The 17,204-nt window shown below is 37.0% G+C and overlaps 1 protein-coding gene across 2 annotated transcripts in view; it reads left to right on the forward strand.

Moving 5' to 3' along the window:
• Positions 1 to 17,204, forward strand: part of OXR1 (oxidation resistance 1) — a 476,607-nt gene that overhangs the window by 230,723 nt on the left and 228,680 nt on the right. For both annotated transcript variants that reach the window (XM_023225081.2, XM_023225095.2), the window contains exon 3: positions 12,889 to 13,085. In XM_023225081.2, the coding sequence (XP_023080849.1) occupies positions 12,889 to 13,085 (197 nt within the window). The remainder of the gene's footprint in view (positions 1 to 12,888; positions 13,086 to 17,204) is intronic.

A 17,204-nucleotide genomic window follows, 5' to 3' on the forward strand; every position in this document is an offset into this window, starting at 1 on the left:
TCAGTTCTTTAAAGTGGGAGAACAACCCATTTGCTTGAGGTTTGAAAATGCTTGTTCTGGCTGCTATAGCAGAGTAGGTAGTAGGGGATCAAGGTCTAACCAGAGGGAACAACATGGAGGCTTTGGCAACAGTCCCGAGAAGTGATAACTAGGAAATGAAGAAACTTAAGATATAATTTGGAGGTATAATAGAGAGAGTTTATTGATGAATCAGAGTTGGAAAGTGTTACAAAGGAAAGGATCAAGTATACTTCAAGGTTTCTGTCGTGCGTGACTGTGTGAGTGCGTGCTGGTGCCATTTACAGAGATTGGGAAGATGAGGAGGAAAGTTAGGGTCGAGTTTAGAAAGCAAGAATTTGTTTTGGACATGTTAAGTATAAAATGTGTTGCATGTAATGGATAATGCCAAGTAGCTAGTTGAATATTTAAGTTCAGAGTTTTGAGGAAAACTTTGGAGGTAAAAAAAAGAGAGTTTGCAGAATATAGATATTTAATCCCAAAGGAATAAACTACAATATCTAGGGAAAGAGTGAAAAGAGAGCAGAGGGAGGCCCAACTGGACCAAGTGGATTAGGCCCCTGGATATTCCAAAATACTTAGGGATTGAATCAAAATTGCAAAATATTTAGAGGTTGAATAGAATAAGAGGACTTGGGTCAGGTGTGGTGGTTTATGCCTGCAATCCCAACACTTTAGGAGGCTGATATGGAAGGATTGCTTGAGCTCAGGAATTCAAGACCAAGCTGGGCAACATAGTGAGACCCTGTGTCTTCCAAAAAAAAAAAGTTGGGTACAGTGCTGTGTGCCTGTAGTCCCAGGTGCTTGGGAGGCTGAGGTGGGAGGATCCCTTGAGCCTAGGGGTTCAGAGGCCGCAATGAGCTATGATAACAGCTGCCCTCCAGTCTAGGAGACACAGTGAGAGCCTGTCTCTTAAAAAAAGAAAAGAAAAGAGGGTCATTCAAGGAACAGTGAAAAAGGGAATAAAGAATTGTGTCAGGGAATCTATGAAAGTAGAATGTTCCAAGATAGAAGGAGTGGTTAAAAAATGTTGAGTATTTATATGTGCCAGTGTGTATCATGCTGAATACTTTATCTGCATGGTGTTATATTATTCGTTCAATAGACTATTGAGTTGAGTACTGTTATTAGATCCATTTTACAAATGAGGAAACTATAGAGAGATTAAGTAATTTGCCCAAGATCCCATCATAAAGAGGCAAGTGTTAAATGCCAGGCATTCTAACTTCAGAGTCCATAGTCTTAACCCTTGTGCCGTTCTCTTCCACAAATACACCCAGCAAGTAAAAGACTGAGAAAAATAAAAGCCGAGAAGTACCCTCTGAAATTGACCACATGAAGTTAGGGAAACCTGAGTTGTTTTGTGAAAGCAGTGAGTACAAAGCAGTATTTTGGAGAGGGTTGTGCAGGGAATGGGAGATGAAGCTGTGTGCTGGGAAGGAGAGAAGAAATTAGAGGAAGGGAAGGGTGGCCTTACAGAGAAACAGACTTGAAGTGATGTGAAGTGTTTGCGCTGGGTGAATGCTAGTAGGGATAAGTGAGCAGGGAGGGAGTGAACGGGATAAGAGAGATCACCTCGGAGTAAAGCCTTGAAAAGAGAGTGTAGAGGAAGTTTTTATCCCTTTTCTGCATCCCTTCCTTTGTACATAAAATAGGAATGTTGTTCTTTTCTGAAGGATTTCAAAGAGAATGTTGGCTTTTCTTTCATTCTCCCCAACTCATGCCTCCCCAAAGGAAGAAGAGTGACTTCTGAGGCTGTGAAAAGGAAGGACTCTGGCTGCATGACCCAGCCTCCTCTGGCTTCTCCCTTTGGGACCTGATGACCCTCAGCATGTCCATCTTACCTCCTGCTGCCCCTGGGGCAATCTCACCGGGACACTGCTTCTCCAAGTGCCAGCTTGGGGTGGGGTCCTTGCCCCCTGTGTCTTTTTCTCAGTTAGTTCAGGACTTATAGAGGGAAGAGAGTGGTTAGAACATTAAAACCCCTAGTGTAAAGAGAGGATGCAATTAGGTTTAGAGAACATGTGGAGAGATTGGCTTTGGCAAGAAGAGGATCATGTTCTCTTCTGTAATAGAAAGAAATGTTTTAAAGTAATGGGGAAAGATAATGTTTATGGAGTCACTGCTGAGAAGAAGAAAAGTGATTTCTGTAATGTAATTTTTAAGATCTTATGATTGTTTTTTTTCTGAATAAAGTCTGAAATCCAACTTGGTTGTATTGGGAGCACTACATAGCTTTCATGTGTGAAGCCACTATCATCTAAGCAGAAGAAAACTAGAAGAGATACACCCAGTGATTCTCAAACTGAGGAGGAGGACATGGCATGCCCTGTCTAGGGTAGCTAATCCGAATTTAGATAGGGCAGTTTTCAAAAGAAATCATTTCAATCAACAATGTAATCAGTAATGCAATTGTACATTTTTAAAAAACCACAAAATGTCATTTTTATTTAAAACATTTATAATGACTTAAGAATGTTTTATATTCATCAATAGGATGATTTAGTTTGAAGAAGTCAAGAAACAATGGGTTACCTAGAGTGTTTTCCGTCCAATTCCTGAATTAAAATGTAGCTAAGAAACATATTTTCTATACCTTCTTTCCCTGTCTTTTGTGTCTCCTTTTTGGGAAATTTAAGATGGTAGATTGTTGGACTACATTGTCATTTTAACTATAAACCACTGGGCTTTGGCCCAGATTATTATTACCTGCAGAAGCTATCTTGATTAAGTTTGGAGTTGCCTTATGTTGTACATAAGCAAAACTATATTTTAATCAGCTTGTCCATATGCTTTATAGAGATAGTTTGTAATAGGCCTTGTTAAAAATAGGTTTCTTTAATCAGCAATGTTGGATAAAAGCCTAAAGTCTTAAAATAGTCATATTTATTCTGATTCCTTCTTCCTAAAATGAATAAACAGAATGAAATCGATGTGGCAATAGCGTGTTACAAATCACTCCATCAAAGGTAATGAAATTAAATTTCATCTCTGCAAGTTACTGCAAAAGACTGTTTAACATTTACAAGAATTTGACTTCCAAATCCTTCAAGCCCTAATCTTTGGATTTACATAATATGTTCCTACTTTCAGCCTTTTCCAATTGAAAGACTTTGAAGTTCCAAGGCAAAAACTGAAATTGGAAATTTGTGTAATTTCAAAGCGAACGCTTGTGATATAGTGACACAATCAGAAAGTACATAGGGTAAAACCCATACAAATTTTGCTGCTATTAACTCAGTATTTGAAACTTTATAGTAGAAAGGTGATATGCAGAATTCTTAAAGATTGCTCCAAGAACACATGCTACATATTTCTAATCAATAAAATTAAAATATCTTATTACTAGATTGTTGAAAGCACTAGATCCTGGACTTAAATCTAGGTCTTTGATTTTAGAGCCCTTGCCCTGTTTTGTCCACCAGGGCACTATGGAACATTTTTGCCTAATGATATTGATTTATCAAAACTGCGGAGTGTTTATTTAGAAATTATAAAATGACTTAGTGAATAAAAAATTGAGGTATTATTTGGATTTGTCATACTATTAATGGTGGAGAAGAAACTGTTTCTTTTATCTATGCTCCAACAAATATTCTTTTTTTTTTTTCTTTAATCAGTCTTGCTCTGTTGCCCAGGCTGGAGTGCAGTGGCGAGATCTTGGCTCACTGCAACCTCTGCCTCCTGGATTCAAGCAATTCTCCTTCCTGAGTAGCTGGGACTACAGGTGCACACTACCACGCCCGGCTAAGTTTTATATTTTTAGTAGAGATGGGATTTCACCATGTTGGCCATGCTGGTCATGAACTCCTGACCTCAAGTGATCTGCCTGCCTCAGCCTCCCAAAGTGCTGGAATTACAGGTGTAAGCCACTGCACCCAGCCCCAACACATATTCTTATAATGGGATAGGAAGGAGGCTATGTTATGTGGATGCATTAATTTAATCATTATATCTGCTATCAAATATCACAAGTCTTTTTTTAGTTTATTTTCATAGGTTTTAAAATGTAGACTTGCTTGTTTTCTTGTGGTTTTTTCCCCCGTAATGAAACCATTGATTCATTCAACAATTTATTTCCTAAGTGCCTACTCTATGACTAGCTGTATGCTAAATGCTAGGAATGAAATGATGAACAGACTAGAATTTCCATGAATGTAGTAATTAAGTTGATCTGGTGGTGTTCACTTCTAATAGAAAATGCTTCTCTCGTATTACTTCTTTCTCTGAGCTGATGCAAGAATCGGAATATAAATAAACCAGCTGGCAAACTTAGAGGATTTAAATATCCTTTTCATTAAAGGTCAGTAAGAAATGTTAACGTTTTATGTTAGGGTTTGTTAAACTCTGAAGAGGCAGAATTAGTTTGGGGTTTAATTTCTAGTATTCATAGCATAAAATTAGGTATAATAGCAGTGAATCTATGTATGCTTCTATATAATTATTATTATTTCTACTGGCCCAGCCCTCCACAGAGTTAATTTCAACTGCATTTAATGAGAGAATTTCTTGTTTTTGCTAGAATTTCTAGCAAACCATTTCTGCATGTCTTTGCACCTGCGGCTTAATTCTTAAATTCTCTGTTCTATGAATTTCCAAGACAGGAAACCTTAAATTTCTTAGAATGAATACAGGGTTAGAAATACATCCTGTTATAACAAACTATCTAGTTTCAGCATCCCATTAACTGTTCCAACACCAATTTGAATTCCCAAAGGATACTTCTGTTGAAGTATTTTTGCTTTGGTTTGCAATTGTAAAAGTAAATTGTGTAATTCCCGATTCCACATTAATGAGACTTTCTGTCTTAATCTTCCTCTTTAAGGGCACAAAGAATAGTGTGGCCACTGCAATCACTGAGTGGGCTAGAATTGGAATATTCTGTACCCCCAAGGGGTTGTTTTCTTCTTTTGAAGCATAAGTCTCCAATCTATCATTTCTTCTGTGGTTCAGTTTCTGAATATGCTTGGGTTTTGCTGATTTTATGGTTTGTTTTTAGCTGCTAATTTTTAGTCAGACTCTATAGGAGGGGTAACAAAAACCCTTAATTTTGCAATGTGAAAATTCTTTATGCATTTGCTCCCCAAAGCTTATTTTTGAGTAACTTGAGACTTTTGCAGCAGCCACAGTATCCAACTTGGAAAACCTGCATTCTCAGCAGCTTTCCTACTTTAAATAATATTCTTACATTAGCTCTTTTAGGAAGCAAAGAGACAGCTTCCCTAACAGTAACAAGATGTGCAAACCACAGATGGTCTTCTTGCTGGAAATTACTGGAAAGGACTACAAGTGTTGGGCCTTTGGGGCACAGTCATTCACATACCTTCATACACCACACACACACACACACACACACACTCTCTCTCTCACACACACACACACAGACACACGCGCACACACACGCACTTGTGTGAACATACAACAAATGAATAGGGCAAAGTGATAATGTGTATAGCTACTACTAGCATATAGATTTCTGTGGAATTTTATACACTGCTGTAATAGAAATGAACACATTTTATGTTTACAATAGCTTTCTTAGGTAGAGCAGGGAGATATAGCATGAATACCACTGTTAAAGATAAGACTTAGATAGTCCAGGTCCTTGCCCAAGTGTAAGAGCTGAAGTTTATTTCTGCCTCCTCATTCCAGAGTGTAGCCTTTGGTTCAAAATGCCCTGGTTGTATTTCAGCTTTTCTAATTTCTAGTTCCATTACTTTCTTTAAGCCTCAGTTGATACCTCTACCAATAGGACATATGCTACCTACCTCATAAGCTTGTTGTGATCAGTGTATGAAATACTGCATGTATAACATGTGGCCTTGTACCTGATACATTATAAATGCTCAATGAATGTTCATGTTTGTTTTTTTAAAGCAAACATTCATACAATACTTATGCCAAATCTAAGTACTTCTTCAAATATTAGTCTAATCTTCATGTCAATTTTATGACAGATACTGTTAATATTCCCATTTTACAGATGAGAAAATGGAGACAAGGAAAGTTTAGGAAAATTGCCCAGTTGCCCAAGGTCACACAGCTAGTAAATGCCACATTATGAAATCAGTTCTAGATAATCCAGTCCCCGTGTCCATAGTCTTAAGTGCCATTCTGTTATTCTCAAGGTACACAGTGGAATATATGGAAATGGGACTTTTATATGCTAATTTTATACTGCTTTAAATTCCTAAGACCTAGGGAATATTCCCATATGCTATAGTGGGTTTTCTCAACTGTTGCTACTATTACCACCAATATCCTAGAACTATAGTAAATGGATAGTAGAAGATCTGTGTTTTTTTTGTTTGTTGTTTTTTTTTTTTTTTTTTTCCAGACAACTACAGAACTCAGGAACATATCCAACTAGTTATAATCCAGGCACAATTTGAATTCCACTTGATGGGAGAGGTGATTCCAGTGAAGAACTCAATTAAATAAAAACATACTTTTCTTATGCATTTCAGTCATATCATGATGTCGTTTAGGCTCAATGTAGAGTTGTATCATGCAGTATTTAGACAAGATTACAAAACTATTAAGAGATGCAGAGCATGATAGATGTAGAAAGATGAAAAGCATTCCTTGGTTATGACGTGAGGGGATGATGATAGAAGGGTGGAGATAGTAGGAAAGTGAAAACCCCACAGATGTGAGAGGAAAAGGGAAGACAAGACAAAAACAGTATGACAAGTGATAAATAATGGTTTATAAGGGTTAAAAGTGAAGAAGCTTGAAGAAAGATTCTCCACCGCAAAAGCTATTGAAATAGAGAATTGACCCAGATATTGAGAGAAACCCTCCACAGTGAGCAGTGTAAAGCCACATTCAGTCACTGTTGGCCTAAGCCCTGGGCTTTGGGATGTACGTTCATTCATTTAAGCCAAAAAGTGCATTTATCCTACTCAAAGAGTGATTTAGAAAATGAGTGTTAGATTTCCTATGCTTCTAGTAAAATAGAAATAAATTATGCAAGAGTAAAATATAGCTAATTACTATAAGAATCATTCTGTTAAAATTGGTGAGTTTTGGATATTTTCTGCCAGTTCTTTTTTTCACTAGTTTCTGTGACTTCGGATTTCATTATCAACCTACCAGGCCTTTCCTGCTCCTTGGAGAACTGGTTGAAATGGTATTGAACCCTATTTTTATAGAGTAGGAAAGTCAAGAGCCCTCCTCAAATTGCATTGCCACTTCTTGTCGTTACTTCTTCATGGTTCTCTGGTCTCCATCTATGCTCCTGAGTTTGCTGTCTTAGGTCAAATATGTGAGGAGTATACACACACACACACACCCATATACACGTATATGTATACACGTATATATATACACACATACACACACACACACACACACAGGTGATTTATCCGATGGGTTTAGTTATTTTCTGAAAGATTTGGGGACTGTCGTGAAGGAAATATCACATTGTGTACCACATAAGGGACTCGTATTCAGTTAGTTCTCTTGTTATCCCTCACTCTTCCCTCAAAACCCACACTCCAAAATGAGTCAAGCCTCCTTCTAAATGTAGTGCAGTCCCTGCAGGCTCAGTGTTAATCGAAAGTAGTACAGGAGGAAAGGAGCCTGAGAAGTGGATATAATTTCCTCAGCATCCCTGGAAATTGTGCAGAACACAGTTATAGCATCTTACATACTCTTACAAAATGATTGGAGCTTGCATTTAGAGAGAGCTTCCTGTGTAGATGCTGTGCTAGGCACTTTCACATATGGTATTTATTGATTCTTAGAACCTTTCAGGTATATTTTATACCCATTTTATAGACGAGGAGAGTGAGTCTCAGAAAAGCACCCAACATTGTTACTCTGCTGAAAGAAGGCATTGGAATACATGTGCGGAGGAATAGGATAGTTCTGTTCCTCTCAAAAGCAGAGGGACAAGAAAAAGCAGAAGTTAAGACAAACCAGACCGTCTACTTATAGGGGCCATGCCAAGAAAGATGGCTTCTTTTCCTTATTTCCTAGTCTTTATCTAAGGCGTCAGCACCCATTTTCCTTTGGGAATACAAAGCACATTCAACAAAGAACCTCTCCAGTACCTATTAAGAGCTTATTTTTGTCTTCATTTTCATGTGTCATTTATTATCAAATAGGATACTTTATCTCATGCAGCACACCTACATATTCCATTATGCCATATTTACATTTGTTTAACGCATTTAATTAAGAACCTTGTTAAAAATTTAACAAGACTTCCCCTTTCATGAAATTTGGAAATTGAAAGTAGCATTTAACAGGTTTCCTTGTCAACCACAATACTTATTTTTAGAATTGTTAGCCAGTAATTCAATTACCCACACAGTTCTGCTTTCTAAGAACGTGAAAATGGAAGTCTCGTCTTATGCAAGCCAGAAAACCTACTAGCAGTGTTCTAAACTTAGAACAAAAACGTGATGCCCTTCAAATCTTGGTTGGGAAGAGTGGTGAGGAGGGGGAGAAAGAAGAAGGGGAATAACAGTGTCATTTTCTGTTTGTCTCTGGCTGTCTGGAGTTCAGTGCCATGTCCTTTGCTCATTCTAAGGAGAATATAAAAAGGGCAATGAGATGCTTATGTATTTTGTAGTGTCAGTAGAACATCATCAATTATAGTATCTATCCCTTTATCAAATATAAGCCATCCTATAAGCCAATATGAGACTTTAGATCAATTCTAAAATGGGCCAATGTAAAATATAAACAGTTCCTGGTGATAAAATAATCTACTATGTGAATTGAAAGTAAAACATATTTATAAAATGTAAATAATTGTTAATAATGATAATAATTATTGCTCAGAACTAAAGAGCGGCTGGCTTTTTGTATAATTTAACACCTTTCCTCTAAATCTCTACTCCTCTGAAACTGCCTTCCCCCAAAATAACTTGCTTTATATTGAAACTCAAATTTAACTTTAAAATAAAATTTATAGAATCAACTATAGAATATTGACATTTTGTATGTCAGAAATGGTTGAATATTAGTGATTTCATAGGGTTCAACATAATACTGTGAGTGCAGTCTAAATCGTGGCGTGTATAAGTGTGCTCTCCTGAAAAGCCATGCTAGTCCAAATAAACTTTGTTGCCTTGGTGATCTACGGCTTATTTATCTTCTTTTTTATGAATTGAAAAATAAAAATTATATACATTTATAGTGTGCAAAATGATGTTTTGAAATATGTATATGCTGTGCAATGGCTTAATCTAATTAACATATGCATCACCTCACATATTTATTTTTTGTTGTGACAACGCTTAAAACCTACTCTCAGAAATTTTCAAAATACAATACATGGGTATTTACTACGGTCACCCATGTTGCATAGTAGATCTCTTGAACTTACTTCTCTTGATAAAATTGTATATCCTTTGATCAACATTGTACCCATCTAAACTCCTTATACCCTTCTACTCTGCTTCTGAGTTGAACTATTTTAGATTCCATATAAGTCACATCGTGTGGTATTTGTCTTTCTGTGCCCGGCTTATTTCATTTAACGTGTTCCAGGTTCATTCATGTTGCAAGTGACAGGATTTTTTTTCAAGTTCAGTAGTATTCCATTGTGTATACATGCAACTTATTTCTTAAACTGTTTTTTTTTTAATTAATCTTAATGCCTTCTTAGGTACATAGTCCTTCTGTAGCTTTTAACTCTAGTCTCCAAACACCTAAGATAAGAATGGTGTTATTAGGAAGAACAAGGCATTAGGAAAAAGTAGATAAATCTATACAGTATAAATCCATGTTTCCTCAAGTATGTAATGCCACAGGTGATTTTTGGTTACTACTCCTTGAAGGATTCCATTCAGCTTGCTTAACTGTGAGATACAGCTTTCACCCTAATTTAACTGTGAGATACAGCTTTCACCCTAATTTCCATAAAGCAGCTCAGAGTGATTCTTTTACCATGTGATGACTCCTTTGCTCAAATCCTCTCTTGGCCTCATTTAATGATCTTGAAGCTCTATATGATCTGGCCTCACTCCCCTGCCCCCAGCACCATCTTGTTTGACTTCGTCTCCAGCTTCTCACCCCCTATTTTTCTCTGTTCCAGCCATCGTGGCCTCCCTGCTCCACTAACATAACATACAAGTCTATTTCCTGAACTGCTGCTCCCTCGTAACTGCTCCCTCAGTTATGATCATGGCTCCTTCCTTCAGTCTCTTCTCAAAAGTCCAATGGTCCATGAGCCCTACTTGGCTCTCCCATACATAGCAGTACAAATGCATACCTTCATTCCCTATGTCTTTTACTGTGCTTGATTTTAATCCACTGCATTTTTTTGCCACGTAATTTGTTATATATTGGCTTGTTTACTTATCACCTGTCTCCCTCCATAAGAATAAGGGCTCCAGGATGGCAGTTGTTTTACCTGTGTTGTTCACTGTGTATCCCTGGTGCCCAGAACAGTATGGGGTGGTGAGTAGCCATTCCGAGAATGAATGAACAGTTCATTTCAGCTCATGAGAAGTAGGGTGCTGGATAGGGAGAAAGGTTGTTCATTAAATGTCACTCTACTCTGTCAGTTTTTAGGAGGCTGGAATGAAAAGTGCTTCAGTCTATTTTTATTGTCACCTTTTTGTGGCAAGTAGCCATTGGCACCATATATAATCTTCATTGTAAATGAATACAGTAGTACCCCCTTATCCACAGTTTTGTTTTCTGCAGTTTCAGTTACCTGCAATACAGTACGATATGATATTTTAAGAGAGAGAGACCTCATTCATGTAACTTTTATTACAGTATATTGTTATAGTTGTTCCGTGTTATTGTTAATCTCTTACTGTGCCTAATTTATAAGCTAAACTTTATCATAGTTATGCATGTATTGAAAAAAAAAACATGGTATGTACTATATAGGGCTTGTTACTATCTGTGTTTTCAAGCATCTACTGGAAGTTTTGAAATATATTCCCTGCAGATAAGAAGCGATTACCATAAGGTAAAAGTCAATTTCTCATGAAAATGTTTTATTGAAGTATAACATATACCCAGAAAAATCCAAAAATCATAGATGGTTAAATGTTCACAAAGTAAATACATCCTGGTACCCAGTGCGCAGATCAGGAAACAAAACATTACCGGAATCCCATAAACCCCTTCATGTTGTCATCGATGTAGTAACTCCCCAATGTTTAGCCTACCATTTTAATATCGTAGATAGTACTGCTTGTGTTTGGACTTAATATACATAGAGTCATAGGGCATGTACTCTTTTATGTCTGGATTCTTTGCTCAAAACTATCTTTATGAAATCATTCATGTTGCTGCTAATAGTCATAGTTCATGCATTTCCATTGCTGTATAAAATTCTATGCTACTGTTGATAGACATTTGAGATTTTTTCCAATTTTTGTGTATTACAAATCATGCTGAGATGAACATCCTTGAATGCATCTTTTGGTTAACAAATAAAAATGCATGCCTTGAACTTCATTAGGTATTGCAAGACATTTTTCCAAAGTAGCCTTACCAGTGTGCACCATCACCAGCAGGGCAGCAGAATTCCAATCACTTCTCATCACTGCACTTTGTATCGTGTCTTTTACATTTTAGCCACTGTGGTGGGTGTGGTATGAGTTCAATGTAGTTATAATTTGTATTACTCAGGACTAGTGCTGTGGAACACTTTAAAATATATTTGTTGCCAATTTGAGTTACGTGAATCTATTTTCATGGCTATTAAGATAATATAGATCATATATGGATAAGGTAGAAATCATATAGGTCATAATTTAATGACTAAAATTTAGTAAACATTGCTTTCATTAATGACTCTTTTACTAATTGATAGATTGTATTCCCTTTACAAAGCTTTTGCTGTGGAAAATTCAGTTCAATAGAAGCTAATTGTGGGTTAATTATGAATAACCCTCCATGCTGAATGGTGTGAGGCTACCAAGGTCCACGTCATGGGAAGCTTCTCAGCTACATTGAAGCTATGTCTAACAAGCATGAACAGGGTCTGCAAGTAAGGCAGAAAAGGGAAGCCAACGTACTAGAAAAACCTAAATAAAATTTGAAGGTGTGAAGAAGTATGAAACTTTTAGGAAATTGCAAGGGTTCAGGTGTGGTTATCAGAAATAATAAAGAAAATTGCCACCATCTTGTTTATAGGGAATGAAGACTTGAAGAATTGACACTTAACATTAGCCTCCAGAAGTACCAAGGGCCAATAGTAAATTGGACTTAGGGTTTAATGACATTAGTTGTGTAGCTTGAAATGTTTGAAGTTAACTCAGCATCATTTACAATGATTTTTATGCCAAATGAAATATGCATGAGCAGGGAAATATTTCCTGGATAGCTTTTTGCTTTCTGTGTTAGGCCTTATGTCAGCTGTCTAAAATGTAGAAGTGAGCAACACATTTATTGTTATTGAGAATGCATAGTAAAATAACATGAATTCTATCATTTTTACAGCTAAGATGCTGTTATACATTAAGCAGAAAAACCCTGGCAGGCTCTGGTTAAAAAATCATGATTTTATTATTCTTTTTGGAGTTAACATTTACTTTTAACTAATGTTTCACTGTAGTATTAAAAAATTCCTTTCAGAACTAAATACTATAGTCAAATCCATTATCTTTGACACTATATTTTAATTGGTTATTAGAAAAATAACAGTTATTTATCACATTATATTTTAATGAAATCTTTCAAAATGATTAGACAAGATATTTTTCCTTCTAGTCTCAAAAATATTTGTAGAATTTTTCTTAAAATACTGTAGGGAATGTGTGTCATTTCTGAATGGATGTGGTTCTATCTCAAGGCTAAATATAACTCATTGTTGAAAAAAAATGTGATAAACATGGAACAAATGTGTCTCTAGAATTGGGATTCACAGCATGTGATCTTCTTTACTTGTAGGCTGAAGAAAAAGTCCCAGTCGGTGGATATTAATGCTCCAGGGTTCAACCCTTCGGCTGGTGCAGGAAAGCAAACACCACAAGCCAGTAAGCCCCCTCTACCCAAGACCCCCATCATTGAAGAAGAGCAGAACAATGCAGCAAATACTCAGAAACATCCTTCCAGAAGGAGCGAACTGAAGAGGTTCTACACAATTGGTGAGCACCAGATGTTTTACACAAGTGAATAGATGAAATCTACCTAAATGGCATTGAGAATTTCTGGGTCTGTTTAGTTCAATGGCTCCTTGTTATAAAACATGTAAATCTTTCTGATGGTGTATTTGGACATTTTCTTATGTGGTCTGAACATAAAGATGGAAAACTACTGAAAAACTTTCAGCAAAGTTAAATAAAACAGGCTTGAGGACCTTCTATATCCTAACCTAAGGGAAGTAAATATACATATACATACATACACATACACATGTACTACATATGTGTAGAAAAATCTTCTTAGGTTTTTCAGTTTTTAACTTTGTGTGCTACTATTTTCATTTCAGTCATTGTTCAGCCAGTGCCTTTCTTGTTTTTTGGTTTTTGTTTTATTTCATTTTCCCTTCAGGCTCCCAGGTCTCTGAACCTGTTCTGTCAGATTGTTAAGACTGTGGTTGATGTCAGCCTGTAACTAACAAAGCCAGTAAGAAAGTAAAGTTATTACATTCTGAGAGAGGACAGATTACATTGTGGGTCTATTTTGACCTTGCACTTTGCTTTACTTTGGGAAAATTGAATGGCATCCAGGCCCTTCATAGGGAAGAGTAAGAGGATACGGCTTGGGTTTTGCAGGCATTACATTATTTCCCCCCAGATATAATAATATCCTGTAATTTTGTACTTTAACATTTAATCAGAGAGTTGTAGGCAATCAGTCCAAACAAATCAAATTACCAACTTTTGTGTACCGTATTAGCCCAGCGTGTCTTTAGCCTTGCTTTGTAATGAACGATAGCAGCTTTTAGTGTCTTAAATCTATCTGAGACAAAAGTTACTAAACATCTAATACATGGGAAAGAATGAGGAGTAGGGGAGACAGATCCACCCAAAAAGAGAATGGCTGCTTTGGCCTTGCTTATTACTTCAATTTGGACAGATTCGGTCACATCCAAAAGCTGTAATAGTAGAGACTGTGGCTTAATGGGTTAACCAGTGTTACATCAAAGAGGGCCTGTTTTCTTTAAAATTTACCATCCTCACCACCCCAATATCAGAATGTTTGTTTTAAGATTATTTGAATCTTTTTCTTTGATATTTTAGTAGCCATTCCTAGAAATGATCATCAGGAGACTAGATTTCTAGTTCTAATTCCTACACCAATTTCCTGTGTGACTTTGTCAAGTCATTTTCCAATGTCTTTGGGTTAAATTCTTTCCTTCAAGCTGAAGAAATGCCTCCATGTAGGGCTAGCCTTATTTCAGAATTTGGCTGCTAAAACCATGCTTTCTCTTCCTACCATTTTATGTCCTCTTCTTATATATTCATTCTCAGGCTTCCTTTTTCCAGACGGTCAAGTCTCGTTTTCTGAAAGGCAGCAAGCATGGTGTCAGTGAGATTATCCGTAGTCAGATAATGAGAATTAATAAAAGTGTAGACAAGCACATATTTCTATTTTTAAAACTTATGCTAGCACAGTTCTTCAAATCAATTGACTAGAAAAGCTCACAAAGTCTATATAACTCTGTCCAATTACCAATATCCTCTTCTCCTCTGCAACATATCTGTCGCCTTCTATTGCTTCTCTAATTGGCTAAAAAGACATAGTATTTTTTCCTTCAGCAAATAAAGCTTATCCTACAAACTCAATGGTCCTTAAAAATTAGAAAAAAAAAAAAAAAAAAGGAAAGATAGTAACCAGCTTGGCCACCATGAATAATAGGCTAAGCCTAGAAAATAGAAGTCTCAAAAGGGGTGGATTGCAGAAAGATGAACAATGAGTTATTTTAAATAATATCACCACTTGTGAATTCTTCTCTATTGAACTGGTAACAGTTTGCTTCATAATCAGTATGAGTGGCATGTCTATTGTGTTAAAGGAGACCTCTGAACTGTCAAATATACTCTACATAACCCTTTTAGTAATTTAGACCTGGAAACATTACTTTCAAGGCTGACATATTAGCAACCATGTAATCACCTGTATTGAAAGTTCCCTTTACAAAACAAATGTACTTCAATGTCTCTTAGTAAAAGTATTAGTAATAAACAATAAAAATTTTCACTTTTTGATAATTTCATATGCCAGGGGCAATTTAAGCTCCTGGGTTCTATCCTCAATTCACCCTCACAACAGCTCGGACAGGTAGGTGTTACACCCTATTTTTATAGATGAGGATACAGCCATAGATCATTTAAAGATGGGGTCATGAGCTGTAGATAGCTGGCTCTGCAAATTAAATCTACCTTCTTTTGTGACCTGTCAGAATCAGGCTTTCTCTGACTCTCAAAGGTTGCCATCCCCTCTGCGCAACAATAAGCTGGAGTGTTGTTGTTGTTGTTGTCGTCGTCGTCGTTGTTGTTTGAGACGGAGTCTCCCTCTGTTGCCCAGGCTGGAGTTTAGTGGCATGATCTCGGCTCACTGCAACCTCCCCCTCCCAGTTTCAAGCGATTCTCCTCCTCAGCCTCCCGAGTAGCTGGGACTACAGGCGCCCGCCACCATGCCCTGCTAATTTTTTTTGCATTTTTAGTAGAAACGGGGTTTCACTGCGTTAGCCAGGATGGTCTTGATCTCCTGACCTCTTGATCTGCCCGCCTCGGCCTCCCAAAGTGCTGGGATTACAGGCGTGAGCCACCGCTCCTGGCCAGCTGGAGATTTTATGGATAATATAGTTGAGTGATATTTTTACCACAAGTCCTAGAGAATCGCACTGAAGGAAGCCTTGCCAACGAACCCATCTACAAACCGGTATGCTCATTCATTGAAAGATACCTTTCAATATCTGTTTAGAGTTTACACTCCTGGAAAACTCTGGGAGCCCTCTTGTGGCGAAGTAAAGTACCTTTAAATTTAGCAGTGAAGTTTTATACTCTAGTTACTACAGACATTCAAGCAATAATTTTAGGGCTTAAAGGATTTTCAAATAAAAAATAATAACTAGAAACATGTTGCAGCCATTGAAGTGTCTTTTAGTGGCTGCAGTGGCTTTTCTAGAATTATTTTCTTAGAAGTACAGTTATTCTTTAGTATTCAGGGAGTAGAGGGGATTGGTTCCAGAACCCTCACAGATACCAGAAATCTGCCATTCCCAAGTTCCTGATATAAAATGGTATAGTATATGCATATAACCTATGCACATCCTCCTGTATACTGGAAATCATCTCTAGGTTACTTATAATATCTAATAAAATGTAAAAGTTATATAAATAGTTGTTATTACTATATTTGTAGTCAGTATTATTTTATATTGTGTTGTTACTGTTCATTGTTTTTGCTCTGGAATATTTTCAATCAGTGGTTAGTTGAGTCCATAGACACAGAGCCTACAGATACGGAGGCATGGCCGTATAATCAAATTCCATTGATTTAGGATAAGTAGGGGAAAGCTAGTCACTATTGATGAAATAAATGAATCTTCAGGTAAAAGGAAAGTAATCACCATGTCAGACTGTGGTTCAGGAAAGAGTATCTTCTGCCCTGCTTCTATCACTAACTGTGTAATCTGGCACAAGTTATTTACCATCATTTGACCTTAATTTTTACGTGTGTACAATGAAAGAGATAAACCAAATCATGTCTTTCAGAGTTGTTTTTCATCTTACTCTCTTTTTATTATCACAACTGACCATAGAAAGTACTGTACAAGTGTTCTATTGCCATGAAACAAACTACCACAATGTTAGCAGTTTAAAATAACACCGATTTATGAACTCCCTATTCTGTAGGTCAGTCCACACGGTATGACTGTGTTCTCTGCTCAGGCTGTCTCAAGGATAAAGTCAAGGTACTAGCTGGGCTGTGTTTTCATCTGGAGTTTCAACCAGGGGAAAAATTGCTTCTAAGCTCATTCTTATTGTTGGCAGAATTCAGTCCCTTGCAGTTATAGGGCTGAGCTACCCATTTCCTTGCTGGCTGTCAACCAGAGACCACTCTCAGCTCCTAGGGGCTGCTTGCTTTTCTTGTCACGTGGCCCCCTCCACCTTCAAGCAAAGAACTTCACATCAAATCTATTTCATTTGGATTCTTTGTCTCAACCAACCAAGAATATTCTCTGCTCTTAAAGAATTCATGTTATTGAGTCAGGATCACCCAGATTTTCTGTCTTAAGATCCATACAACCTAAT

Source organism: Piliocolobus tephrosceles, chromosome 7 (assembly GCF_002776525.5).
Source record: "Piliocolobus tephrosceles isolate RC106 chromosome 7, ASM277652v3, whole genome shotgun sequence".
Classification (NCBI taxonomy): Eukaryota; Metazoa; Chordata; class Mammalia; order Primates; family Cercopithecidae; genus Piliocolobus; species Piliocolobus tephrosceles.